At 47.9% G+C, this 25,638-nt stretch overlaps 3 protein-coding genes across 14 annotated transcripts in view; 1 reads left to right on the forward strand and 2 right to left on the reverse strand.

The window, feature by feature from the left end:
• Numa1 (nuclear mitotic apparatus protein 1) overlaps positions 1 to 9,958 on the forward strand; it is a 78,428-nt gene extending 68,470 nt beyond the window's left edge. For 6 of the 7 annotated variants that reach the window (XM_015477501.2, XM_015477502.2, XM_015477503.2 and 3 more), the window contains 12 exons: positions 166 to 207; positions 1,666 to 1,734; positions 3,715 to 3,834; positions 3,920 to 4,138; positions 4,245 to 4,402; positions 5,745 to 5,991; positions 6,842 to 7,070; positions 7,683 to 7,819; positions 8,162 to 8,338; positions 8,551 to 8,664; positions 8,782 to 8,994; positions 9,266 to 9,958. In XM_015477501.2, the coding sequence (XP_015332987.1) occupies positions 166 to 207; positions 1,666 to 1,734; positions 3,715 to 3,834; positions 3,920 to 4,138; positions 4,245 to 4,402; positions 5,745 to 5,991; positions 6,842 to 7,070; positions 7,683 to 7,819; positions 8,162 to 8,338; positions 8,551 to 8,664; positions 8,782 to 8,994; positions 9,266 to 9,277 (1,737 nt within the window). In that variant the 3' untranslated portion in view covers positions 9,278 to 9,958. The remainder of the gene's footprint in view (positions 1 to 165; positions 208 to 1,665; positions 1,735 to 3,714; positions 3,835 to 3,919; positions 4,139 to 4,244; positions 4,403 to 5,744; positions 5,992 to 6,841; positions 7,071 to 7,682; positions 7,820 to 8,161; positions 8,339 to 8,550; positions 8,665 to 8,781; positions 8,995 to 9,265) is intronic. The other variant, XM_015477504.2, reaches the window with a different exon arrangement.
• Positions 9,959 to 10,260: 302 nt separating this feature from the next.
• LOC107135563 (interleukin 18 binding protein) lies at positions 10,261 to 14,952 on the reverse strand. 3 transcript variants are annotated; one of them, XM_048788144.1, is made up of 7 exons: positions 13,880 to 14,952; positions 13,217 to 13,262; positions 12,796 to 12,879; positions 12,163 to 12,369; positions 11,416 to 11,539; positions 11,072 to 11,336; positions 10,261 to 10,947 (listed from the first exon to the last, which is right to left on the reverse strand). In XM_048788144.1, exons 3-7 carry the CDS (start codon positions 12,830 to 12,832, stop codon positions 10,822 to 10,824), a joined length of 759 nt encoding a protein of 252 aa, XP_048644101.1. In that variant the 5' UTR covers positions 12,833 to 12,879; positions 13,217 to 13,262; positions 13,880 to 14,952; the 3' UTR covers positions 10,261 to 10,821. The 3 variants fall into 3 exon arrangements, with proteins under 3 accessions (XP_048644101.1, XP_015332993.1, XP_015332992.1); XM_015477507.2 differs by having other exon boundaries at positions 11,189 to 11,336; positions 13,217 to 13,336; XM_015477506.2 differs by having other exon boundaries at positions 13,217 to 13,336.
• Positions 14,953 to 15,093: 141 nt separating this feature from the next.
• The window catches only part of Rnf121 (ring finger protein 121), a 58,033-nt gene continuing 47,488 nt past the window's right edge, over positions 15,094 to 25,638 (reverse strand). For all 4 annotated transcript variants that reach the window (XM_048788141.1, XM_015477505.2, XM_048788142.1 and 1 more), the window contains 3 exons: positions 18,368 to 18,501; positions 17,680 to 17,781; positions 15,094 to 16,439 (listed from right to left, as the gene is read on the reverse strand). In XM_048788141.1, coding sequence (XP_048644098.1) covers positions 16,319 to 16,439; positions 17,680 to 17,781; positions 18,368 to 18,501 — 357 coding nt within the window. In that variant the 3' untranslated portion in view covers positions 15,094 to 16,318. The remainder of the gene's footprint in view (positions 16,440 to 17,679; positions 17,782 to 18,367; positions 18,502 to 25,638) is intronic.

Consider the following 25,638-nt stretch of genomic DNA (forward strand, 5'->3'; position numbering starts at 1 on the left):
GCACTGGAGGCCCCCAAAGCCACTGGGGGCTAGAAGCAGCCAAACTGGCATTTTTGACTTATTACAAGTGGTGCCTGAGGAGAAGTGTCAGAGCCCAGTTGAGGTCAGCCTGGCCACAGAGGGGCACCCTTCTCACTGTCTCCATTGCTCCTCCCCCGTGCACAGGTGGAACAGCTAGAGGTATTTCAGAGAGAGCAGACTAAGCAGGTAATGCCTGGGGTCCTTGATAAATGCTGGCTGCTTAAACGGTGACCAGTCTTGGTGCATGACCCCGGCTGCAGCTTGCCTCCATCAGCTCCTGTTGTGAACTGTTTGTGAAGGGGGCAGGGTCAAGCGTGGAATCCAGGCCCAGGCTGCCCAGGAGTGCGGTGTGCTGGGCCCTCCCTCAGGCCTCATCCCACCCATCCCAGGTCGGCCTTTCCGCCCTTATCTACTGTCTTATCTGCTTGTCAGGGATAAGGGGTGGCATAGGCTTCATCGTTCATGGACCTGAACCAGTGACAAAACTGAATCCTTGTGATTCCAAAACCTCCTAAGACCTGTTTTTAGTTAGGGATATTCAACTAAGAGGAATAGCAGAGTTACCTGTGGGCCCTGTTTAACACAGTGCCCTTTTGCCCCCCACAGTGTATGCCTTTGTTACAACCACAAAGGTGATCTGAAGGCAGCCTTCACAGGACAGGGAGAGTGGTGGGCTTAGCATGCCCACCTCGCATGGCATGGAGCTGTCTAGAGCAGGAAAGCCAAGGTTGAGAGGATCAGACAAGGTCTGCACGAGATGGGATCATGTGGTCTGGCCGCCTCTCTCTCAAGGATCTCAGTGCTTCAGAGATGTCATGCCTGTGGAGCTGCTGTTTAGTGAGAACACCCCTCTACCGCCCTCCTTCCCAGTCACCTCAGGCCTTCTGAATTATTGAACCTTCCATTCTTCCTGTCACCTCCTCCAAGGAGCCTGAGATGATTGGGGACAGTCAAAGTGAAAAGCAAACAGTTAGCAATGGAGCCCTTGCTTCTCCCTTTGCTGCCTGGTCATGCCTGAACTCCTGGAATGCCTGGAGGAGTCAGGGCTGCTTGTGTCTGTTTCAATCCTTCCCATCCCTCTCCTCCCTTTCCTCTTCCTTTGTGGGAATGGGGGAGCTGGGAGTATGTGTGTTGCCCTGCTCTTGTCTTCCAGCAGTCTGTTCCCCGAGTGCTAACCACAGTGGTCTCACCGCTAGCACTAGCCCTAATGGCCCATGGAGATGGGGAAGAGGTCTGAGCATCTGGGGCTTTTGCTTTGGCAATTTCTGGAAAGAAGGAAAACTGGGTGTCCGTTAATTATGTCTGCTAGAGGACTAGCCTAGGTCCCCTATTCCTGCCCCCAGCCTGGGAAAGTTTGGGAGCTTCGGAGTGATGGCAGCAGTGGGGTGGTAGTGAGGTGGCAGCAGCTGGGCGGGGGGTGGACTAAATATGGGTAGATGGCCCTGTTACCATCTGTGTGAGGTTACCTCCTTCAGATTCTGCCAGCCAGTCTGGGCAGCAGGCCATTCCCTAACTGCAGTCTAGAGAAAGGACCCAAGTTCCTTCTATGAACTGTGGAGACACTGGTCTGGGGAAGCTCCCTACTTTGTCCAGACATCCAAAGAAAAGCCTCCTGAGTTTCTCATCTCCTCTTTTCCTCCCCAGGTAGAAGAACTGAGTAAGAAACTGGCTGACTATGACCAGGCCAGCAAGGTGCAGCAGCAGAAGCTGAAGGTGGGCCAGCGGAGGGGATAGGCCTGGCTACTAGCTGCCTCAGGAGATTGGGAGAGGGAAGTGCTCTCTAAGCCGCAGGGGTATGGGGTCAGAGGAGGGGCAGCTGGGTTCCTGGCAGCCTCAGGAGCTCTGTACCTGGCTCAGGAGTGCTACATATGCCTTTTGGGACCTCTTGGAGAAGACCAGAAAGGTTCCCATCCCTCTGGACCTTCACTGTCCACTACAACTGTTAGTCAACCTATGATTTTTTATATTTAAATTGAATTAAATAAAAAAACTCAGATCCTCAGTCGGACTAGCCACATTGCTCTTGCTCAGTCATGTGGCTAGTGACTACTGGACAACGCATGTACAGAGTTCTCCATCATCTCAGGAAGTTCTGTGGAACAGTGCTAGTCTAGGTAGTTTGATAGTTTCGGTTCCAGGGTGAGAGAGTGCTTTTTCCTTTTTTTTTAGGTACTGGGGATTAAAGCCAGGGTACTCCACCACTGAGCTGTATCCTCAGCCCCTTTTATTTTTTATTTATTTATTTTTATGGAGTGCTGAGGATCGAACCTAGGGCCTTGCACATGCTAGGCAAATGCTCTACCACAACTCCAGCACCCTTTTTATTTTTTTGAAACAGAGTCTCATTAAGTTACCCAGGCTGGTCTTAAACCTAAGTAGCTGAGATAACAGTCATGCACTACCATGGTGGCTTACAATGCAATTAATCATTCTTTCAAAGCATTCCATCTTTTATTTGTTTATATGTGGTACTTGAGCATGCTAGGCAAGTACTCTACCACTGAGCTGTACTCCCACCAGCCCCTACGATTAACATTTTTAATGCTTTCAACTGTGTCACTTTCTTTGTTCTAATACTTGTCTTTTGCAGCTGCAGGCTTCAGAACTTTTGGTCAGAGGCAAAGGAATTGGGCATTAATGCATTGGGACTTGCTAAACCCCTAGTGGGTCCCAGGTGTTGATGGGAGCTCAGAGCATCATTTCTTCTGCTCACCTTCCCATACACCCTGCACCATGTTCTGATTACATGATAAACATACTTTTTATAGTCCTTTTTGAGCTTGCTCTGAGATAAGAGATGTAGGAGAGGCAAGAATGGGATGCTCTTATCAAGTGTCTACAGCAAACCAGCACTTGCTGGCATTGCAGGGGGAGAATCAGATGCAGGCCTGCTCTTAAGGAGGCAGTAATGACATCAAAATGAGATTCTATAGGCTTTGGAGTCATGTAGACCACGCTCAGACAGTGACTGCCATTTGGTCACTGTGACGTGGTCAGTTTACTTAAATCTCTGCAGGGTTTCTACATCTCAAATTTTGAGGATACAGTTACTTTTTTTGGGGGGGGATGCCGGGGATTGAACTCAGGGGCACTCGACTACTGAGCCACATCCCCAGTCCTATTTTGTATCTTTATTTAGAGACAGGGTCTCACTGAGTTGCTTAGCATCTCATTTTTGCTGAGGCTGGCTTTGAACTCAAGATCCTTCTGCCTCAGCCTTCCGAGCTGTTGGGATTATAGGCACATGCCACTGTGCCTGACAAGGAAGGTCCTCCTAAAAGTGGTTTGGAGAAGTGAATTCCCTGTCACAGGAGAACTCATATGCCAAGTGCCTAACACCACCATCTGTACCAGGATGCTGTGCACCCAGTGTTCTCAGAGGATTCCCTTCCTCCTTGGGGAGACTGTGTATGTGGGAAGAGGATGATACTTTGTGCCTGGTCTCAAGGCAAAGACAGGGCTGTCAGAGGCCAGCAGAGGTGTGAGCTGGTTAGGAAAACTTCCACAGATGTGGACTTTGAGCATGTGTGGTGTTTCCATAGGCTGTAGCTGGGGGGAGTGTGTGTATTGGGGGAAGGGGGATGCCTTAACATCCTCAGAGAATACTCAGGAGTCTGGAACACCTGTGGAGCCTGAGCAGCCAGCTAGAGAAGGTCAGTAGAGTGGAACAGCCAGCCCAGCCTTTCTTCTCAGGCTTTCCAGGCCCAGGGAGGTGAGAGCCAGCAGGAGGCCCAGCGCCTCCAGGCCCAGGTGAATGAACTGCAGGCCCAGTTGAACCAGAAGGAACAGGCAGCTGAGCACTATAAGCTGCAGGTGAGATGCCCAGCTCTAGCCTGCTCTGCTCTTCCTACTGCCCTCTAGGCTTTGCCACACCTCACCTATCCCTCTGTCCACACAGATGGAGAAAGCCAAGACCCATTATGATGCCAAAAAACAGCAGAATCAAGAGCTGCAGGAGCAGTTACGGGGCCTGGAACAGCTGCAGAAGGAGAACAAGGAGCTGCGGGCGGAAGCTGACCGTCTGGGTCGTGAGCTGCAGCAGGCTGGGCTAAAGACCAAGGAGGCTGAACAGACCTGCCGCCACCTTACTGCCCAGGTGCGCAGCCTGGAAGCACAGGTAAGCATCTGGCTGAACAGACTCACCTCAGCTCTGATCTCTTGGACCCCTTTTCACTCTTACCTGAGCCCACACCTGCCTTAGGCTTTCTTTCTCTCTTTACCAGGTTGCCCACGCAGACCAACAGCTTCGAGACCTGGGTAAATTCCAAGTGGCAACTGACACCTTAAAGAGCCGTGAGCCCCAAGCTAAACCCCAGCTGGACTTGAGTATTGACAGCCTGGATCTGAGCTGCGAGGAGGGGACCCCACTCAGTATCAGCAGGTCAGGAGACAGCCCTCCACCCTAAATCTATTGTTGACCACCTGCTCTTCAGAAGGCTGTATTCCAGATACTGGGCCAGGATGATAGTGAAAGTGCTACCCTTTTACTCTATGGAAGTTTTTTCTTTCTTTTTGGTGAAACTGGAGATTGAACCTAGGAGCACTGTACCATTGAGCAACATCCTCCAGCCCTTCTTTTTTTGAGACAAGGTCTTGCCAAATAGCCCGAGGCTGGCCTCGAATCCTGGCCTCCCCAGTAGCTAGGATTACAGGTATGCGCCATGTTCAGTTTCCAGCTGTGCTCAGTTGGAAGTCTATAAAGCATCATAGGTGTGATGACAGACTTCTGGATAGGGCACAGTGGGAAGGAAAAGAAGCAAGTGGTCAGGAAAGGCTTCATGGAGGTTTTTGCTTCTGAGTCTTAAAGGAATCCACAGGTATATGTGCTAGGTAAACAGGAGTGCATTGTGAGCAGAGGTAGAAAAGGAGGCTGGGAGGCTCAGAGGGCCTGGTTGGACTCCCTCTTGGAAGCTCGTGTCTAGACTTGATCCTAAAGGCACTGAGGAATCTCAGAAGGGTCAAAATTGAGGAGTATATGGTCAGGTTTGCATTTTAGAAAGGTTTCAATAGCAAGTGTAAAAGTTTAAGACTGAAAACACATTTATTGTTCTTACTAAACAGTTATATTACTGACTATGTACCACTATTCTAAGCACTTCATTTCTTCTCCAGCAAATCTCTGAGGTAGCTTGTCATTTCTCCTTAAACACATGAAACTGGGGCATACAGGCCATTCATTTGTCCATGGTCCCACAGTCGTGGAGCTGGGATTTGAACCTGGGCAGGCTGGCCCAAGTCTGTCCTTGCCACTACTCTGCTGACTCTCTCAGAAGCCATTCTTTATAAAGTCTAGGTAAGAGGAGGCAAGGTTGACCAAGGAAGGACATGTGCATGGAGAGGAGTGTGGAGAGAAGAGCTGCTTAGGCAGTGTGGCGATGGCTTGGCAGAAGGACAACTGTGTCTCTGTTCAAGGACTGGGGCCTTGCAAGTGTGTGCCCCTGTAATGAAACAGGAGAAGCATGAGGAAGACCAGCCTGATGGGCTTAGTTTGTGAAGTAGCTGTGGCCTCCATGGGATATCTAAGCCCTAAAGAGCAGGCTTAGCCCAGAGACCCAGGAATCACTGGTATGGAGGACTTAGAAGCCCCAGGAGTGGACTGAAGGCTGGGCCCAGGCCAAGGGCTTTTCTGAACCTCTGCTTATAATAAATGCAAGAAATGGCCACTGGGGACCAAAGTGATAGCCAACCCAGGAAGCATGCCTGAGCAGTTTTCTTTTCCACAGCAAGATGCCTCGTACCCAGCCTGATGGCACAAGCATCCCTGGAGAGCCAGCCTCACCCATCTCCCAGCGCCTGCCCCCCAAGGTGGAATCCCTGGAGAGCCTCTACTTCACCCCCATCCCTGCTCGAGGTCAGGCCCCCCTGGAGAGCAGTCTAGACTCCCTGGGGGATGTCTTCTTGGACTCTGGCCGTAAGACCCGGTCTGCTCGTCGGCGTACAACACAAATCATCAACATTACCATGACCAAGGTCAGGCTGCTGGTAATAGGGCTCCAGGACAGTAATTCCTACTTCCTTTCATAGGCATCTTTCCCCTTAGGTCCTCATTCAGGAATGAGGCACGATGACCAACCAGTTCCTAATATACAGATGAAAAAGCTGTATCTTTCCCTTAGGAAAGATCCGAAGGGCAGTGACTTACTTAGGAGCTTTTCTGTAGAAAAGGGCAGAGCTGAATTAGACCCCTGTGTAATTAACTCCAAGGTTAGTGTCCACCTCATGTGAGACATTGATTAGCATTGATTCCTTGCAGGCTGAAAGGAGAGGATGGGAAGTTGCAGCCCAGTCCATGCCTCCAGCACACTCTTGTGCAGCTGAGATGTGGTGTGGCCCCCAGTGGACGGCCTCCCAGGCCTGGGCTCTTGCCCTTGTTTTTCTCTGGGAGGAGAGGTGCCTTTATGCAGCAGGTGGCTCTTTGTATGCAAGGTGCCTTCTACCAAGAAGCCAGAGAAGTTATAGAAGATGGTAGGGGTCCGGGAATTCTGAACCCTAAGGGACAGCAGAGGTTGAAGGCCAAGGCTGAGTGTATGATGCATCCCAGGATCTGTGGGTTCTAGCTCTAGTTCACCTACTTCCTAGTTGAGATGTTACTTTATTTCTTTATACCGTACCTCTGAAATGAATTGATAACTCTGCCTGCCTTCCCTTAGAGGACTTCATGGAGAAAAAAATGGATAGAAAAGAGTCTTGATAGGCTCAGCATCTTATAAAGGCTTTCTGCTCATTTGCAGACATGCATGGCCCTTGAGGGGCAGTGGGGTGTGGGGCTTCAAGGAGAGAATGGGAGGTGGCTTTATCAACACAACTCATATTCTTGCAGAAGCTAGATGTGGAGGAACCAGACAGTGCCAATTCATCCTTCTACAGTACACAGTCCGCCCCTATTTCCCAGGCCACCCTGCGGCCCGCCTCCTCAACTCAGTCTCTACCCAGCCTGGGCTCTCCTGATGATGGCAACTCAGCTCTGCTTAGCCTGCCTGGCTACCGACCCACCACTCGAAGCTCTGCTCGCCGCTCCCAGGCCAGGGTGTCCAGTGGGGCCCCACCAGGTAAGAGGACTAGAAGTAGATCCTGGTACAAGAAAAAGAGGCAAGCTTTTAGAATCCCAAGGCTGGCCCCCTTGCTTCCTTGCTGCTCTGGTACCACCTGCCTTTCTTCCCTGTAGTCTCAGAATCTTGCTTGTCCAGCTATGGTAATGCTGGGACAGTCCGAACCAGGGGTGCTCACACATGATAGTGACATGATAGTGACAGTTACCTGTCAGAAGCCCTCCTCAGCTGGTGATGGGCTCTTGGAAGGGCTAGCTTGGCCAGACTTTTCTTGGATGTTGTTGCTATTTGGGCTCCAGGAACTCCTTCCACTCCTCCAGGTATTAATTCCTGGCCCTTAATTAGTTTCTCCTAGTGTGAGACACCAAGCTTTGACAAGTGAATAGTATGTAATCCTATCCTCTGCAAACGACCTTCCCAGGGAGAGAGCAGCAACCAAGGCCTCATGATTGAAATGGTCAGCATGTCTCACTCCTGTCCCTGTAGCATTGGTATTAGATTTGAAGTCCCTGGGGTAGGTGGAAGGGAACACTAGCAGCAGAATCTGAAAGTATCAGGGCCAGTGGGGAATTTGCTGACTCTAGCTCCTGACAACTTTTCTGCCCTCCACAGGAAGGAACAACTTCTACATGGGTTCTTGCCAGGATGAGCCTGAGCAGATGGATGACTGGAACCGCATTGCAGAGTTACAACAGCGCAACCGAGTATGCCCCCCACACTTGAAGACCTGCTATCCACTGGAGTCCAGGGTGAGCCTTGGGGGTCACTGTGCAGTAACTCCTACACTCTAGTGTCCTGGGTCTCTCCTGCTGAGGAGGGTGACCACCTCATGCTTCCATATGGAATGGCCAGCAGTTGTAGCAGCTCAGGATTAAATCACTGTGAGTGGGTAGGAGTTCAGAGAGGAGTCTGTATGGAACTCCTGCCTATTTTTCTGGGGTACAGGTAGATAACAGGAAGGGGGACGCCTTTTAAGGTAGGAAGGATCCAGTCATTCCAAGTGTCAGGCATTTGAAAAGTTCTGAGGTAGGCCCAGTTCCTGTTCCATTTCTGTACAGCTGGGGCTCACTGACAGCTTCTACCTCCTGCAGCCTTCCCTGAGCCTGGGCACCATCACAGATGAAGAGATGAAAACCGGAGACCCCCGGGAGACCTTGCGCCGAGCCAGCATGCAACCAACCCAGATTGCTGAGGGCACTGGTATCACCACACGGCAGCAGCGCAAACGGGTCTCTTTAGAGAGCCACCAGGGCCCTGGCACCCCTGAGGTAGGTGACAGTGGCTTCTGTGTTTTGTTCTGAATAGCAGTGTGTCCAGGTCAGGCTCAGCTAACCCAGTTTGAGAAGTGAATTAAAGGGGAGGTTTCTTTCCAAAGGCCTGATGCATGGATGGGGCCATGGAAAAGGGAACAGGTTGACGAAGTCTTGGCTCTAAGAACCCAAGATACCTGGCTTGGGATGTCATATTCTCTTCCCCACAGTCCAAGAAGGCCACCAGCTGTTTCCCACGCCCCATGACTCCCCGGGACCGACATGAAGGGCGCAAACAGAGCACTACTGAGGCCCAGAAGAAAGCTCCAGCTGTTTTAAAACAGGTTAGACCGGGATTGGAGGGGACAGAAGACACTAGCAAAGCCTTGCTGGCTGAGCCTTGGAGTAGCAGGCTGGCCGGGAAGGCAGCTGTGAATTCCCAGTTTGACCTTCTTCCACAGGCTGACCGGCGTCAGTCAATGGCCTTCAACATCCTCAATACACCTAAGAAGCTGGGAAATAGTCTTCTACGACGAGGAGCCTCAAAGAAGGCCCAGTCCAAGGCCTCCCCCAATACCCGCAGTGGAACCCGCCGCTCTCCACGCATTGCCACCACCACAGCCAGTGCTGCCACTGCTTCTGCGGCCACTACCACCCCTCGGGCCAAGGGCAAGGTAGAGGCATTGATAGGAGCAGGAGCGCAGGGCAGGGCCAAGTCAGGCCACTAGAGAGTTAAGAAGTGTCCCTGGGTTTGGTAATAGCAGCTTATTGTCAGAGGGGAGCTAGGTAAACCCCCTTTCCACTGACAACACCCAGAGCTGCTTAAGTAGGGCCAGAAACTGGTAAATTGAAGCTAGATGTGTCCAGATTCATGAAGGAAGGAATCCCAGCCAGGTGTTTGGGTGAGGAAGGGTTTTTCACCATGTGACTCTCTCTCTTTTTCAGGCAAAGCACTAAAGGCCAGTACCAGTGAGTGGCCCCACCTGTGTACCCTGATGCTGACCTCTCCTGGTCCTTTTCCTTCTACTGTCCCTCTCAGTGCCTTCTCTCAGCTCCCAGGCCAATAGTGGCCAAACCCCTAGAGACAGTGATGCCTGCCCACACCCTGGCCTGTACCTGGACCTTCACAGAGCTGGCCCAGGAGGCTCCGAGCTTGGACAGTGTGGGCCCTCTCCCAACCTTGCCTCCTAATTTTTTTTGTTGTTGTTGGAGCTGTCAATTCTCTATCATAACCAGATATAAGGCTGGCTTTGAGTGGCTGTATCCTTGGGCCCAGCCACTCTACTCCCAGCCTAGAGGGGACCAGAGGAGCAGGCCCTGGCCTTTGTATCTCCCCGTGGCTGGGACTAGCAGGGGGTGGGGCCTTGCTCTTGAAGACTGGGCATGACCTAGTAGGAGCCCCTGCTCTCTTCCACAAGGGCACAGATGCCCAAGGAATGTTCTTTTCCAGGACAAATGGGCCCTGGGTCTCAGGGCTAGGGTGGGGTGGGAGGGCAGCCTTAAACAGCAGCTCATACCCTACCTTCCCCAGACTTGCACTGGGGTTGGATTTGGAGTGGTTGGAAGGTTTTTAAGGGCTGGGATGGATCTTTTTTTAAATGTTATTTCTTGTAAATAAAGTCTATTTTTCTCCCTTGAGTGCTAAGCAGCCTTGATCTGTATGGAATGAGGGAAATCTAGGCTCCTTGGAGCCTTCCTCTGTCCCCAGGATCTTCCCATACTCCATTTCTGGCCTCTGTTCCTGAGCAATTCTTTTCTTTTTTAAAAAGGCTTCTTGAGAGCCAGAGGCAAGGCTTCTTGAGGGCCTGCGATCTCTAAATCTGGTTTTGTTTTAAGGCTTGTAAGTGGCAGTCCTTCTCTTCCCATGCTCCCTCCTGGGACAGGCAAAGTTCCTGTGAGCGGAACTGAGGTCTAAATGACTAAGCAGATGTCAAGATGCCTCCATTGAATAATCCTTTATGAGGATTTATTGTGAGTCCTGCTGGGGATGACTGGGGATCAGAAGCAGCCACTGTCCCCTTCCCTGGGATAGTTCATTAAGGTGAAAAAATAATATATACATGTAGGCAACATGAAATCAATGCCACATGTGGCCAGAGCTGTGTGTGGCCATCACTGAAGAGGCGGCATTTCAACCAGTCTCCCAGGGTCACCTGTTGGAATAGCAAGGAAGACAGGACCAAGGACGCAAAGGCACATGAGTGGGAGCCATCTTAGAAACAAGGAAGGGTGCTCAGGCAGGACATGTGAGTCTTGGGCTAAGGTGCTGGACAGGTCTTGAAGGTTTCTGAGCAGGAGATATGTGTGATGAGTAGGACATAGAAAAGCCAATGAGACAGGTGAAGAGAAGGGCAAGCTGGAGGAGGGAGCCTTAAGGGGAGGTCACTGGGATTTTCTAGGTGGGTGGGAAGGACGTTTGAATCTGAGAAGAGGAGCCGCTTGCTCGCCCACAGCCTGCAGCCAAGACTTCGCCCTCCAGGTGGGACGTGTCCAGGCTCTGCTCACGGTGGTGCTATTCTTGGCCCTGTGCTCACTCTTGATCCTGCTGATGTGGGCAGCTGGGGACCTGGGCTCTGGCTGGAAGGCAGGGCTTCTTGAGAGCCAGGCAGGACCACCCTCGGCCCAGCCTGGAGAAGTAAAGGCAGACAAGGATCAGGGTTAAGGAATGGAAGGACATCTGGTCATTTTCCTTCAGGCCATGCCTCCCCTGCCCAAGTCCTCAAGTCCTTTTTGTTTCTGCCTCAGGCTGACCTTAGGGAAAATGGGGGCATTAACTTGGAGGCTTCTCTGACGGGCCTTCCCTTCCTTTCTTCCCCACACAGAAGTGGAGCTCGACATGTCTCTGGAAGCCTCCCTTGGGTTCCTCACCCAGAGCTGTGCCAGGATGATATGATGCTGGGCAACCTGCCCAGGGTCCATAAACACACAGGAGAAGATGGTGTTTCGCAGGGCAGGGCTCAATTCCTCTAGCACCAAGGATCTCCACAGTCGAGTGCTTTTAATTCCAGGCTCTCGACTGGAACACGGGAAAGAAAAGCTGTGTGTGAGAGCTGCAGCGGGAGCCCTCCCTCCCGCTGGCCTCACCACCCTGTCACCTGGTGCTGCCCTCTCTCAGCCGGCCTGGGAGGTGCTCAATGAAGGAACCATTGCCCAACCAGTATAGGATGTTGAAGTCGGGGAAGCGGCTGCAGGCAGTACAGGACAAGGTCAGCGTTCCATCTGGGGATACAAGTGGCTGTTAGCCCTTCTGCAGAGCAGGCTCTCCCTTCTCCCCACCCTGCCAGCTCCTCACGGACACATAAATCAGGAACCTGGAAGGCTGCTGTGCACCCCACCAAGGCAAGGAAGCCTATAAAGGGGAAGTACAGTTATCTAGGCCTACGCATGGGTATGTGGGGAAGGGTCCTAGGTCACATATTCCACTTCTGAGCCTCTTCTTCAGGATGACCTTTTCCAGTGCCCAGGCTCTGAGATTCTAGGCGCCCTAGGCCAAGTGCTCAGTGCTAGCAGGCTGATGCTCTTCTGAGATGGCCAAAGGGAAGGCAGGCTCTGGGGAGAGGGGCTGCACCTTAGAGTACATTTACAAACAAGGCCCTTGAGGTCCTACAACAATTCTGAGTCTGAATTATCTCTGTCCTCTTTGAAAGGGGTCGTCTTGGGAACTGGGCCTTGAGCCCACACCATGATGCCAGGTTGGGGGTCAGAATGGTGAGCACTCTGCCAAGCTGGCCTGGCTAGTGATACACAGCAGGTGAAAAGTTAACTTTGGAGTCAACCCAACCCCATGGATAATCTCCACCCTCTGGCCAGTGTCCTGGGATCCTAACATAATTGTTCCTTACTTAGTGGCACTTCCACTTCTGGCCAGGTCACCTCCAATGCTGGGCACCTCTTAGCTGGTGGAAGTGTTGGAGACCAAGAGGGGCTAGGGTCCTTGGAGATCCCAGCTGAGGCAGTAGCAGCTGCAATAGTCTGAGGAACAGGTGTGGCTCCAGCCAAAAGAGTGACGATGTGGAGATACAGAAGCAGTACCCACAAAGAACTGGAGTCTAAGGAGAGGACAGTCACCGAGTCAGCTCCTGTCTTGACCAGAGATGGAATTGCTGCCTGGGTAAAGACTGTGACCCAGATTCAGGGAATCCAAGGGGCAGACTCCTCGGCTCCCACCCTTTAGGCCTTTGAATGAAGCACAAAGAAGCCCTCGAATGGAGCCAGAGCCACAGTATCTAGATAGAAACTCAAGAGTAACAACACTCATGGGGTGAGGATATAGCTCAGTTGGTAGAGTGCTTGCCTTGCAAGGCCCTGGGTTCAATCCCCAGCAACACACACACACACACACACACACACACACATATACCAGTAATAGCACTCTTGACTTGGGTGGAATTCACCTGGGGTGTAGATGGTAGCACTGCTCCTTTCTGATCACAACCCCCACCCAATTCCCCTCCATGCACAGCCCCAAGTCCCACCTGGTATCCAGTTCTGTCCCATGGTCGTGATGTACATGAGGAGCTGGCAAGCTCGGGTTCTATATATCTGTGACTTCTTCCTCTCTGGGGAAGGGTTAGGAATGGGGAAATGTGGGTGACAACCACGTTTTCTCAGTAGTCTTTCTAGATCCCAGTCATACATGAGGATTTATAAACTCCACAGCTGGTCTTTGGGTCTGAAATATTCAGTGGGCTGCCAGGCCACTGCTATTACTCTGTCCATCTGTCCCAGTGACTCCCAGGCTGGAGCTATGTCAACATGCAGATACAAGCTGGGTATCACTAGTGACAATCTGACCCACCCAACTCTTTTTAACATTAATGTGAAGGCTATCTAGTCCAATCTTACCCCTGGCATTAGGGATGTAGAAACAAGCCCCAAGAGGGACCAGGGACTTACCTAGTCACAAAGGAAGGTGATGCTCTCTCCACTGTCAGGAGTGGTTCTGAGAAGGGCAGGATGCAGTGAACTCCTTCTGGGAAAGTACTGCCCAGCACCCGTTTCACTTTCACTTTTGTTCTAACCAGGGATTCAAAGCAGGCACTAAGCCACTAAGAGGGGCAGGTACTGCACCTTCTTACGCCAATGCTCCAGGGCCCAGAAATGATCCAATTAACTCTTGGGCCCCTGTTCTCCAAATAGCAAACTGTTGTCTTATATACATCTCCTTGCTCAGGTCACCTACGTGTGAACCAGATGATTCTCTCATAGATCAATTTTGACCTAGACAAGAGTCAGGACTTTGGTGTTCCCCTCCATCCTTCAGAGCCATGTCTTTGTTTCCCGTTGAGCAGGCCTCTGCTTCCTCTTTTACATTCATACTGATAATCAAGGGGACAACATTTCTAGGCACTGGGAACCCCAAATTGGAACACCAATCATTTTAGGCTTAATGCTTCACCAGCTTATCACCATCCTGGTCTTTCTCAGGCTCCCTCACCTCCAACCAGCTACATCACTCAATACCCTCTATCACACCCACAAACCCTCTCACTTCCCTTGTCCTAGTACCTTTGGCCAGAGCTACAGTCGAGGGTCACTAGTAGTCTAAATACCCCCTACCTGGCTCCGAAGAAGTCCTGAAGAGTCCTCCTTTTTAGAAGCTCCTTCCTCGGAGCTGCAAAGCCCAGTTCAGCTGTGTCTACCCCCATGTGCCACGTCACAGGAAGTATACCAAGAGTACTTTCCTCTCGTTTGCAGAAAATCTTACAGTCAAGCCTAACATAAGCTGAAAGCTGGCCCTAGGAGGAGGGGAAGGCACTTCCTGGTGAAGCAGTGGCCCAACATAGGCTCTAGCAGCTTGGAGAGCTACATAAATATCATTCCGATCTCTGATGGAATAAAGGGAGCTGGGGTTGTGGCAGGGCCAGGACCAGGGTTAGCAAAATCTAAAGCAGTATTTACTCTCAGTGTTGTGCAAGGCAGATCAGATCCATCCTACAATATATGCATGTATCAAGTGTGTGCAACAGCTCTGTCTGAGGTTTGTGATTTCTGATCAGGAGAGTGACAGCTGGTGATAATAGCCAGGGAGGATGGGGAGATGGACTGGACTTGGAGGATGCATCAGGAACATAAAAAAAATCAGACTCATATTCCTAATTTATGATGTCAAAAGTCACATCCTCTTCTTTTCTCTAGATGTCTAGTTCACATTTCTGCTCCTCTCAGTTCCTCCCTCAACCTTCTGCTGTTAGGCTTCTGGGAAACGCCTCACTATATCTCTAGGAATTAGGTCCAGAGGCAAGACCACCTGGCAGAGAGAGGAGCCAGAAACTACACTGATATGTCATCAAGACCAGAGGCAGGCCACTGGGGCAGTCATGGGACTCAGGACTAAGAATAAAAACAACTTTGGCCTTGACTTCTCCCAAGTTTTCCATGGGATAAAAGTGAAAGAGTGATCTCTGAGCACTTCAACCAGTCCTCGTTCCCCTCTGATGGCGCGCCCACAGGTAGCATGAGCAGTGAGGTAATGGAAAGCCACCGTTGGGTCAGAGTGGCAGGAGGAGGGTGGGTGGTGATAGGTACTGACCTCAGGTAGTGAGGATGGAGAGCCACCTCAGACTGAAAGGGGGCCCAATGACGCTCCAAGGCTTCTAATGTCACCAGTCAGAAGCCTAGCATTCTACCACTCCAGGGATGTTGGAAGGGGAACAGCAAAAAAAGCAGCACCAACCACCCTCAGGCCCCAGCTCTCAGATGAGAGCAGTAGAGTGAAGACACCCCCAGGGACCCCAGGGAAAGAAGTAGGAAGAAGAAAAGCCAGATGGATATTCAGCTTTCCAACCCAGCTCACAGAGCTTTATTCAGACGGGAGTGACAAGATCCTGCTTGTTTCTTGAAGAGGCAGCCCTGACAGCCCCTCTGCCCTAGAAAGCCAGCACTGTCAGCCCGGGATTGCCCTCACGATTTCTTCAGGAAAAAGGGGGATGGAAGCCCCTTTTTACAACTCACCTAGACCTTATCCTTCTTCCCACCCATCCACCATTCCCACTGTCAGGCCCACGAGTGACAGAATTTACACAGGGATATTCCCTGGGCTGGGAATCCCCTGTTAACTTCACGGAAGTTTGTCTTTGATGACTGGGGGAAGTTGACATAGGATACCCTTCTGCTGCGCACGCACACATACACACACTCGCATATACAAACACATACTTATTCTCCCTCAGGCTTTCAGGAAGGAAGTGATGTGGCAGAGTGGCTTTTGGAGCACATCACCACTTCCGGGCTTCCGTGGCCTAACTATATATAGATGGCCTCTTTTCCTGCCTCACTACAGTCATGCTCAGGGGCAGGTTATTCATGCTGTTGATTATTCTAGTTGTCCCCAAACACACTGTCAATGAATTCTGAGGCCCCAGGGCTTCCCTTGTTGGAAGAGTCACTGAAGAGGTTCCACTTGCCTCACCCCGCCTTTAGCTTCTAGTCAGGGGGAGAGAGAGTTGATAAAACATCCATCCTGCATCAGACAGGGTAGAAGGGAAGACACTTGGACCCTCAGTGTTCATCTGTGGCAACAACTGAAGCTCTTTAACCATTCCACACTGAGTGGACCAGGCTCACCCCTGCAGAGGGAAGGCAAGGGAAAGGGAGTGGGTGGGTTGAGGCTCTCTGTTACCTGAGAACCCACCAGCACTCTCAGCCAGAGATGAGAAGACTCCTTTAAACCAAAAGCATCATGGCTGTGCTCCCATGTTACTCAAGCAAGGTGAGGCTCGAAGGGGTGGGGCGTTTAACTCCTACGCTCCACAATAAAAAAGTTTTTTTAAATATATTCATCAAAATAATTTTCTTTTAAAAAGCCCCCCACTGCTGACAGCCCCACAGGCTGGCTCTCCATCATTTCCCTCCCCGGCCCGGACACAGCCGGAGGGGTCCTGAGTGGCCCAAGCGCCCCTTTGAGTCTTTCCCACCCAGGAGGTCTTCATGGGCAGGGAGGAGAGTGCCCTGAGGTCCATGGTGGGTGGGGTGGTTTCTCCACTGCTGTGTTCCTGACTATTCCAGGCCCAGGATGTAGTTGATGCCTTGCACCAGGCCAATGATGACAGGCTGCCAGGCTACCAAGTATCGAAGCCAATCCAGCAGTTGTCCATACATGACATGAGGCCTCTCCCAGCTGTCAATGGGTTAAGGATCAGATGCATACATCCAAGAGCTACGAGTTCATCTCATATGGGAGGAAGGAGTCCCCAGCCTTTCCTGGGTCTACCACACCTTCCAGCTGCTCTGCAAATTGCCCATCCTCTCTGTAACTCTCCATATTGGAGTGAAGTCATCCAACCCAGAGAATAGGGGAGGAAGACAGAGGAGACTATGGGGCAGACAGGACAGACATCAGAGAAGTAAAAGGGTGAAATGGCCCTCCATGACCAACATGCAGGGGGGGGCTCCAGGCAACACTCTAAGATAGAATTGCCAGTGTGAGAACACACGGCCTGGCATTTTTAGATACTCTATAAATGTGTTGGTGACAATAACTGCAAAGAGTGGGATAGGGTAACCTGAATATTCTTCTAATGTCCAAAATTGAAGATTGTCTCAGTTGAGGAAGGGGTTGAGTCCAGGGTCAGAATGAGAAGGGAACAGGGACAGAGGCTAGTCACGAGGGAATCATCCTTGGCAGAGACTCTAAGGAGGAGCCATCCAGGGTACTAAGAACGAAACCCTGATAAGGCCAGGAAATGGGTTTCCTTTCTTTTGTTTTACATCTAAATGCTGGGCAGGGGGTCTGGAGAGGGGGCCTGGGAAGGCCAGCTCTGAGGAAAGCACAGAGAAGCTCATGAAACTGTGGAGGGATCCCTCTAAAAACACTGGAGAGATTAGCTTGGCCCAGGTCTCTGCGAAATAAGGGAAGTCTCAAGCCTCAGCTTGGCCGTGGAATTATGCTTGTTCCTGAGCGGGGCCCTGGAAGAACCAAGCAGGAAACCTGAAAGGGAAGAGGCCAGAATCTCCTGTTCTGGGACTATAATGAGTACACTAGGAACATAATGTTCCCTGTGTACCTGAGCTAGTGTATAGAGAGGAAGGGACAGGGAACCACGCAGCAGAAAAAGGGGAACTCAGGTCATAAAGTTGCTAAGGAACTAAATGAACTAATGCAAGAGAAGTACTTAACACAGCATGAGCCACAAAGGAAACAGTGAATGACAGCAGCTATTACTATCAGTTTATAATGGGAAGGTGAGCAGTTAATCCTGCCTCATGTCACACCCCTAACTTCCCTAGAAGAGAAGCCAAACTGAATGCTGAATATGTTCCAGGTTGAAGGCAGGAGGGAGAGATCCAGACACAGAGTCATGTTGGCCAGTACTTTTTTCCCACCATCCACTTCCCACAAGGACCCAAACAAAGGATACGGGTTGCTGAACATTCTCTTCAGGTCTACCTTCTCTTTGCAGTAGGGACACGTCTGCTTCTTTCCAACAATGCACCAGCCACGGATGCAGAACTCATGGAATCTGAACACCACAGGTCAAGGGAAATGGTGGGAAACCAGGATGAAACTTCAGCCCCCTGCTAGTCTGCAAGGTGCCTTGTACCAGCTCTGGTGAAAGATTCAAAGCCTGGCTTCGTTTCTTATCAGCCGTGTAATTCTGGGCACGTCCCTCGTCAGATCTTACAGGGTTATTAAGGGGCAAAATGGAGATAAGCTGTGGATCTCCCAACATAGGCAGAAAATGAGAGCTGAATAAACACCTTTGGTAAATATTACTAGTGTTACTCAGAATAAATCTGATTCTAAACTGAAGGATCCTATTAGAGGATCCTCCACCCCTGGGACATCCAATCTTGGTTCAGTGAGCTCAGCCTCACTAGTGCAGCCTCAGGCTCTCTTTGACCTAGGCAGTCTATAACCACTGCATGCACTAAGACAGGCTGCAGTCTGTGGGACAGGAGGAGGACAGTTGCAGTTTCAAGCCTCTTGTGGCTCTCCAGTACTCAAAGGTCTGTACAGCATGCTCAGGGACACAACCACCCACTTTCCCTCCCTGAATGGAGGGCGGTCTCAAGAGGGATGTGGTCCAGGAGCTTAAGGCAGGATACACATGATTGCAGGACAGCCTATATGTGTTCTCGATGATGCCCTCTTCACTGACGTCCACAAAGATCTGCTGCCCACACACAGCACACACGCTGTCCGAAAGGTGTTTGGTAGGCATGCCTGACTCACTGTAAAACTGGAGGAGAGCAGGAGGGAAGGACAGGAAAAACTGTGAGAATCCACTGAAATGGGGGGCATCACAGAGGCCTGAGGTCTTCTGGAGACGAGGCAAAGTGTCAGGGGAACTAAAGGACTTCTTTTAAGCCAAGTGAAGCTCATCGTTGCTGGATGGATGGGGAGAAAGGGACAAACCAGAGACAGGTTGAAAAGTTAGATGTAACAGGACCCAAAGGCTGCCCAGGGTCAGCACCAAGGACAAGGGAAAAGGGAGGGAGGAGGAGCTGATAATCAGGAGCTAAGTCAGGTAAGTCATTGTGTGGCTATACGAGTCTATGAGAGATAGACATTTTCTAACATTTCAAATAGTGAAGCTAGGCACTGTGGTGTATACCTGTAATCCTAGTTACTTAGGAAGCAGAGGCAGGAGGATCTTAAGGTTGAGGCCAGACTTGTAAATTTAGCAAGATTCTGAGTTCAGTCTCTCCACACCACTAATAAAATGGTGAATCAGACATGATGGCATATGCCTATAATCTCAGTGACTCAGAAGCCTGCCACAGAAGAATCATGAGTTCAAAAGCTAATCTGGGAAACTTAGTGAGACCTGTCTCAAAACAAAAAGGGGAGCTGGGGATGTGGCTCAAGTGGTAGCGCGTTCATGAGGCACTGGGTTCGATTCTCAACACCACATAAAAATAAAATAAAGATACTGTGTGTCCACCTAAAACTAAAAAATAAATATTAAGAAAAAAAAAAGGGCTGGGGATGTAGCTCAATGGTAGATCACCCCTGGGTTCAATCCCCATAACATAAATAGTGAAATAGTGGGGGTACTGTTGATTTGGTGACAAGAACATTCTCAGAAAATTGCAGCAACAGCAAAGGAGATTCAATTCTTTTGAATCACATTTGGCAGCATGTCTCAAACTGCTGCACCCTTGAATCTACTACTTTCACTTTAAGGAATTAAAAAAAAAATAAATGAAAATGTAAAAAATCTTCACACATACAGATATTCATTTAAGCATTATTCATAATTAAAGAAGCAAACGGTTTGGCATTTCCTCAAAAGTTAAATAAATTGGGAGTATAGCTCAGTGGGAGGGTGCTTGCCTAACATGTATGTGCAAGGCTCTGGATTCAATCCCCAGCACACTGAAAAAAAGAGATTAAACAGGATTATCAAATGACCTCACAATTCTATACCTTGGCATATGCCCCAAAGAAATGAAAACAAGAACTGAACAGTGAATAAAATGCTAGTAATGCTTATAGTGGCATTCATAATAGCCCAAAAGTGGAACAAACCCGTGTTCAACAGATGAATGGGTATAATATAGTATATTCATACTATGGAATACTATTCAGTAATAAAAAGGAATGAAGTTCTGATACACACCATACACCAATGAACCTTGAAAACATTATGCTAAGTGAAAGAAGCCAGATGCCTACTGATAAGACAAATATTATGATTTCCCCACATGAAATTATCTACAGTAGGCAGATTCACAGGGATAGAAAATAGATTAGAGGTAACCAAGGACTGGCTGCAGGAGGTAAAGGGGAGTTAATACTGAATGAGCAGAGTTTGTTTAAGGTGATGAAAAATTTGAGGTAGGCAGTGATGATGAGAACACAACACTGTGAATGTTATACCCTAACTGTACACTTAGCATAGTTAAAATAGTGAATTTTATGTTTTATATCACAATATATATCCACAACTTCAGATTTGAAAAAAGAGAGAGAATAAGCAAAGAAATGGAAATAACTATAAATGACCAATCGACCAATAATAGAAGAATGCCTAAATAAATTATGGTACACAGTCAAGGTACTAATTGTCAACTGCCCCTTAAGAAATAACATTAAATGAGGCCCTGGGCTTGTTCCTCAGTGCTGCAACAAACAAACCAAAAGTAAAATCCCCAAGTAATCAAATGAGATACAGCATTGAGTGCTAAAAGCAGGGCATAAAATTGGACACATAGCATGACTTGTACCATACATAAAGATGAGGCCAAAGTTGTACAAAAAAAAAAAAAAAAAAAGACCAGAAGGAACAATGTCAGAATGTTTACACTGGTGATGTTTTGGTACTGGGATTGTGACTTTTTATTTTTAATTGTAGTGCTGGGGATGGAATCCAAGATCGTGCTCCTGTTAGGCAAGCTCTACTGCTGGACTACACCTCCATTCCTTTAACCATTTATAAATGTACAATTGAGTGATACTAAGCATATTCACATTGCTGTGCATCTCCAGAACTTTTTCATCTTGAAAAACTGTATAATGAATTTCTTTAAAAGCCTCCTGCATTTATTATTACAATTTTTCTGTACCTGGGAGGTTGACTGACTGTACTTAGTCTTTTGCATTTTCTTAATTTGTGATTGCTGGTGTTTTTTTGTTTTGTTTTGTTCCAAGCAACTGTCTCTAAAAAAGCCAAAGTTTTCCGTAATTCAAAACTGGGTGAGAGATCACAGCAGAGGAAGAGGGCACATGGGTACTGGACAAGGAGTAAGGGAAAATGACATCTGAATCTCTAGAGAGGACACAGCTGTACCTACTACAACATTCACTTAACTTAGTTGAGGGCTTTCCTCCTAAGTTGCCCTCTGAGGAATGGCCCTTCTTAACCATCAGAACTACTGCCCAATCTCTCTCCCCCTGCTGCAAGACTCCATTGCAGTGGTCCTTTTTTGGTTTTGTTCCCCTTATTGCTGGGGATTGAACACAGGATCTTGTGCATACTAGGCAAGCACTCTTCCACTGAGTTATATCCCCAGACCTTGCAGTGGTCTCTATATCTATTGCCATGGCCCCTCTTGAGAAAAGTCTGCCTTACCATTCTAAACAAAAATTGCAGCCTGTTTAAGAGTCCTCAAGGTTGGGAGAGAGAGAGATGCCAACCACACTGTCTCAAAACTCCACGAATACAGAACTTCTTGCTTTTACCTGTTTGAAAAATCTTAGATGGCTTCAGGTGAGTTCACTTATTATCAAAGAACACCAGAGCCACCCTATCACTGGGAAAAACAAAGACCAGAAAAGGAAAGAAACAAGATAGGACCAGAGGCTGAGGCAGGAGTATTCCACGTTCAAAGCCAGCTATAAGTAATTTAGCAAGACCCTGAGCAGCTTAGTGAGACCCTGTCTCAAAATAAAAAATGAAATATAAAAAACAGGCTGGGGATTTGGCTCAGTGGTTAAGGCCTCTTGAGTTCAATATCTGATACCCCCCGCCCCCCCAAAAGGAAATAAAATAGGACCAGAATCCAGATCCTCTGACTCCTGCCCTAGATCCACCACTATTTTAATGTCAAGGCATTCCACTGACATTTGCTGAATGCAGCAGAAAGACCAGCTACTCTGCTCCCTGAAAGCCAGTTATCTGATTTGTTCATCAAGAGTGCAAAAGGCAAATTGGGGATGTAGCTCTGTGGCAGATTATTTGCCTAGAATGTACAAGACCCTGGGTTCTATCCCCTGTACTGCCAAAACAAGAAAATGCAAAAGGCAATTGAAAGCCTAGCTAGAATCAGAGAGCAGGGCAAAGACCTGTGGAGTCTACAATCTATGCAACTCTCAAAAGCTAAACTCTTGTAATGTTAACATTGCAGGGCACCTCTGAGATCCATTTCTCCAAAGTTGAAAGGGCTTTCGACCCTCTCCAGGGCCTTATGGGCAGTTCGTGATAGCTGATTTATTCTTCAGGAAAGACACACTAGCGTCAACTAAGAATGGAAGGTGGGACTTTCTCAGGAAAAATCTGTCCTGGTATCAGAATATAAGAGGTGCTCCACAAAATGTTTGCATGCATTTGTGTGTTTACTTGCTTCCTGAATAAATAAATGAACAAATGATACACAGAGTCAAAAGAAGGTTAAAGAAAAGCCTTTTCTGGAATGTATTCTGGCTTAGAATTCCTACAAACATCAACTGAGCAGAAATAGGACAGACCAAAGTGTCTGGGTCCAGTCCTAGCACTGAGTCCCTATAAATCATGTGTAGCAAAGGAAGAGGGCCAACTAACTCTGGCCCATGGCCTCTGGGAGTAAAAGAATTAGGTACATCCCAACCGAGGAGGTGGACTGGAGTTCTGAGGAAGAGTTTTCCCTCAGTTCATGCCAGAGTTCTACCTCTGGATTACTGGGACAAAAAAATGCAAGAGCAAAGGGAACTTGGATAAGGCACTGATAGTAGAAGGGAAGTACAGAGAAATGTCTGTTAGGACACTGGTTCCCAGAGTTACTCCACAAGGGGCCAACATGGCAACAGGAACACAGGGTAAAATCCTTCCAACCATTTTAACAAAGTTATCAGCTATGCCTGTCAAGCCAGCCCAGCAATCCCATTGTCAAAAAAACTACATAGGATAAATTCAGATCAGAAGGCACTGATGTCAAGTTGGGCAAGTACAAGGAGGGAGGCAGATTTTAGTTTAACTCAAGAGTCTGATCCTTCAGTGCTCAAGGGTATATGTAGTGCAGCAGGATTAGACAGACCTAATTTCAATCACTTGTCACTATCTTGGTAACCCTGAATAAGATGCCCAAACTCCTTCTTTCTTCCATTAAAATATAATGGATACCTAATAAGTAACAGCCACAGGACTAGGTTCTTGGAATATAATGCTGGAAAAACATAGACCTGGAGTCAGTTTTCATGGAACCGACAGTTTGGGGAGATTGACATTTAAAAAATAAATATAAACTGTATAAAATAAGAACAAGTTATAAACATTAAAGGGTTACAACATGATTAGACTCAAATTTTTAACCTATCAATCTGACTTTCTGGAAGACCGGGTTGGACGTAAAATCAACATGAATTCAGAGAGACCAGCTAAGAGACTACTACAATTCTTTAAAGGCAATAGATTGAAGGGACCTGTGCCAAGGTGATAGCTTAGGCTAATTAGGTGGCAGTGAAAACTGAGATGCCAAATAGCTAAATAGTAATGTGACAACCATGGAAAGAGAAAAGGGAAATACCTAGGCAAATGGTAAAGAAGATGGCTCAGACTATCATGTTAAGTGAAATAATCCAATCCCCCAAAACCAAAGGTTGAATGTTCTCTCTGATATGCAGATGCTATCTCACAATAAGTGAGGTGGGAAGAACAGAAGTTCACTGGATTAGACAAAGGGGAATGAAGGGAAGGGATGGGGGGATGGGAACAGGAAAGACAGTAGAATGAATTGGACATAACTTTCCTATGTTCATATAAGAATACACAACCAGTGTAACTCCACGTCATGTCCAACCACAAGAATGGAAAGTTATACTCCAGGTATGTATAATACGTTAAACTACATTTTACTGTCATGTATAATGAGAAAGAACAAATTAAAAAAAGAAGATGGTTCAGGTTTGAGCTCAGAGGAATATTGAAGTGAAAAAAAAATTGGCAAAGGAAAATGAGAAATATCAGAGGTAAAGAAAACCAAGACAGAATAAAGTTACCAAAGCCAAGGGGGAAAGCTTCTTAAGAAGGGAATAGTTAGTTGAGTCAACTCTACTGTTAACTGAGAAGTCCACCAGGATTTGTGGCACAGTCATTAGTGACCCGAATAAAAGCTCTTTCAGAAGCAGGGTATGAACAAAGGCCACATTAGAATGGGCTACAGATGAATGAAAGGTGATCAAACAGAGACAGGAACTTTTTAATTTTTTTCTTTCCCAGCCCTGGGGATTGAACCCACAGACTCTCCCCCACTGAGCTACCTCCCCTAGCCCTTTTTCTTTTTTTCATTTTGAGACAAGGTTTCTTAGTTCCAGGAAGGCCTCAAATGGACAATCCTCCCAAATCATTGGGATTACAGGTATGTGCTGCCATGCCTGGCTAAGACAAGAACTTTCTCTATGTTTAGCTGTGAATGATAGGAAATAAGTTAGTAGAAAAAGGAGAAAGTGGGTCAAGGATTATTTTAATTAAAAGACTGTTTAAAGGGTTAATAGGAAAAGCTGGTAGAGATTAGAGAGGTAAAGAAACTTGCTCAAGTGTATATAACTAATTAGATTAGAATTTAAAACTGGGGGTGTCTGACTCCAAACACTTAGTTCTTTCCACCACTTTAAGTAGAGATGGTGAGTAGGCAGCTACTCCTGTTGTGATATAATATGGGTCCTCTAAGTTCCCAGGAGGTAAATCAGGGGCACAGCAACTGGCTCAGAACAAAGTGTGAGGGAGGACATATGGACCAATGCAACACAAAATACGTGTCACTCCCTTGCCTTCCCAATAACTCTTTCAGAGGAAGAAGTCCCAGAAACAGACTTATTTCACAATCTTTTACCCTCCACCACAGCATGACCTTTGTTGTAAATGGAAAGGGTACTGACTAGCTGTCACAAGCTTATGATCTCAGTGACCAGAGGGAAAGAACAGATTCCATCCAAAGTCCCCTGATTCAATTTAAGAAGAGTTACTTTAGTTCACATTACAGACTTCTCCATGTGAGGCAAAACAAAGAGTTGTTCTACACTAAATAGGGTAATGTTAGAATAGTAAGAAGGAATTGAGAATGTTTATGAACACAATTGAAAAAGCTCAGGGTTTCATTTGTAGGAACACTGAAATTAATAAATAAAGGATCTCTTCAGGTCAAACCATTCTCAGAGACAGATGTGCTGCAGATCAAGAGACAAATCAGATCTAGTTCTTAATGTAATCTTGAGGACTGGTTGAGGAAACACCTAAAAAAATCAACTATGACTCTGGCACAGGAGATGTGATCTCAAAATGTGCAAAAGCCTATAAAAAACTATTAGGACTGAAAATGTGATTATGAATATACCAAGGAATATTTTTAGGGCCGGGGTTGCGGCTCAGTGGTAGATCTCTTGCCTAGCATATGTGAGGCACTGGGTTCGATTCTCAGCATCGCAGATAAATAAATTCAACTATAAAAAGGAAGGAAATTCTAACACATGCTACAACATGGAAGTACCCCGAAGATATTCCGTCAAGTGAACTAAACCAGTTACAAAAAGGCAAATACAATATTATTTCACTCATGTGAGGTGCCTAGAAAAGTCAGATTCATAGACACAGAAAGCAGAATGGTTATGCCAAGGGCAAAGGGTAGGGGAGTTAGTGTTTGATAGATAAAAAATTTCAGTTTTGCAAGATGAAAAAAGTTCT

Source organism: Marmota marmota, unplaced genomic scaffold (assembly GCF_001458135.2).
Source record: "Marmota marmota marmota unplaced genomic scaffold, marMar, whole genome shotgun sequence".
Classification (NCBI taxonomy): Eukaryota; Metazoa; Chordata; class Mammalia; order Rodentia; family Sciuridae; genus Marmota; species Marmota marmota.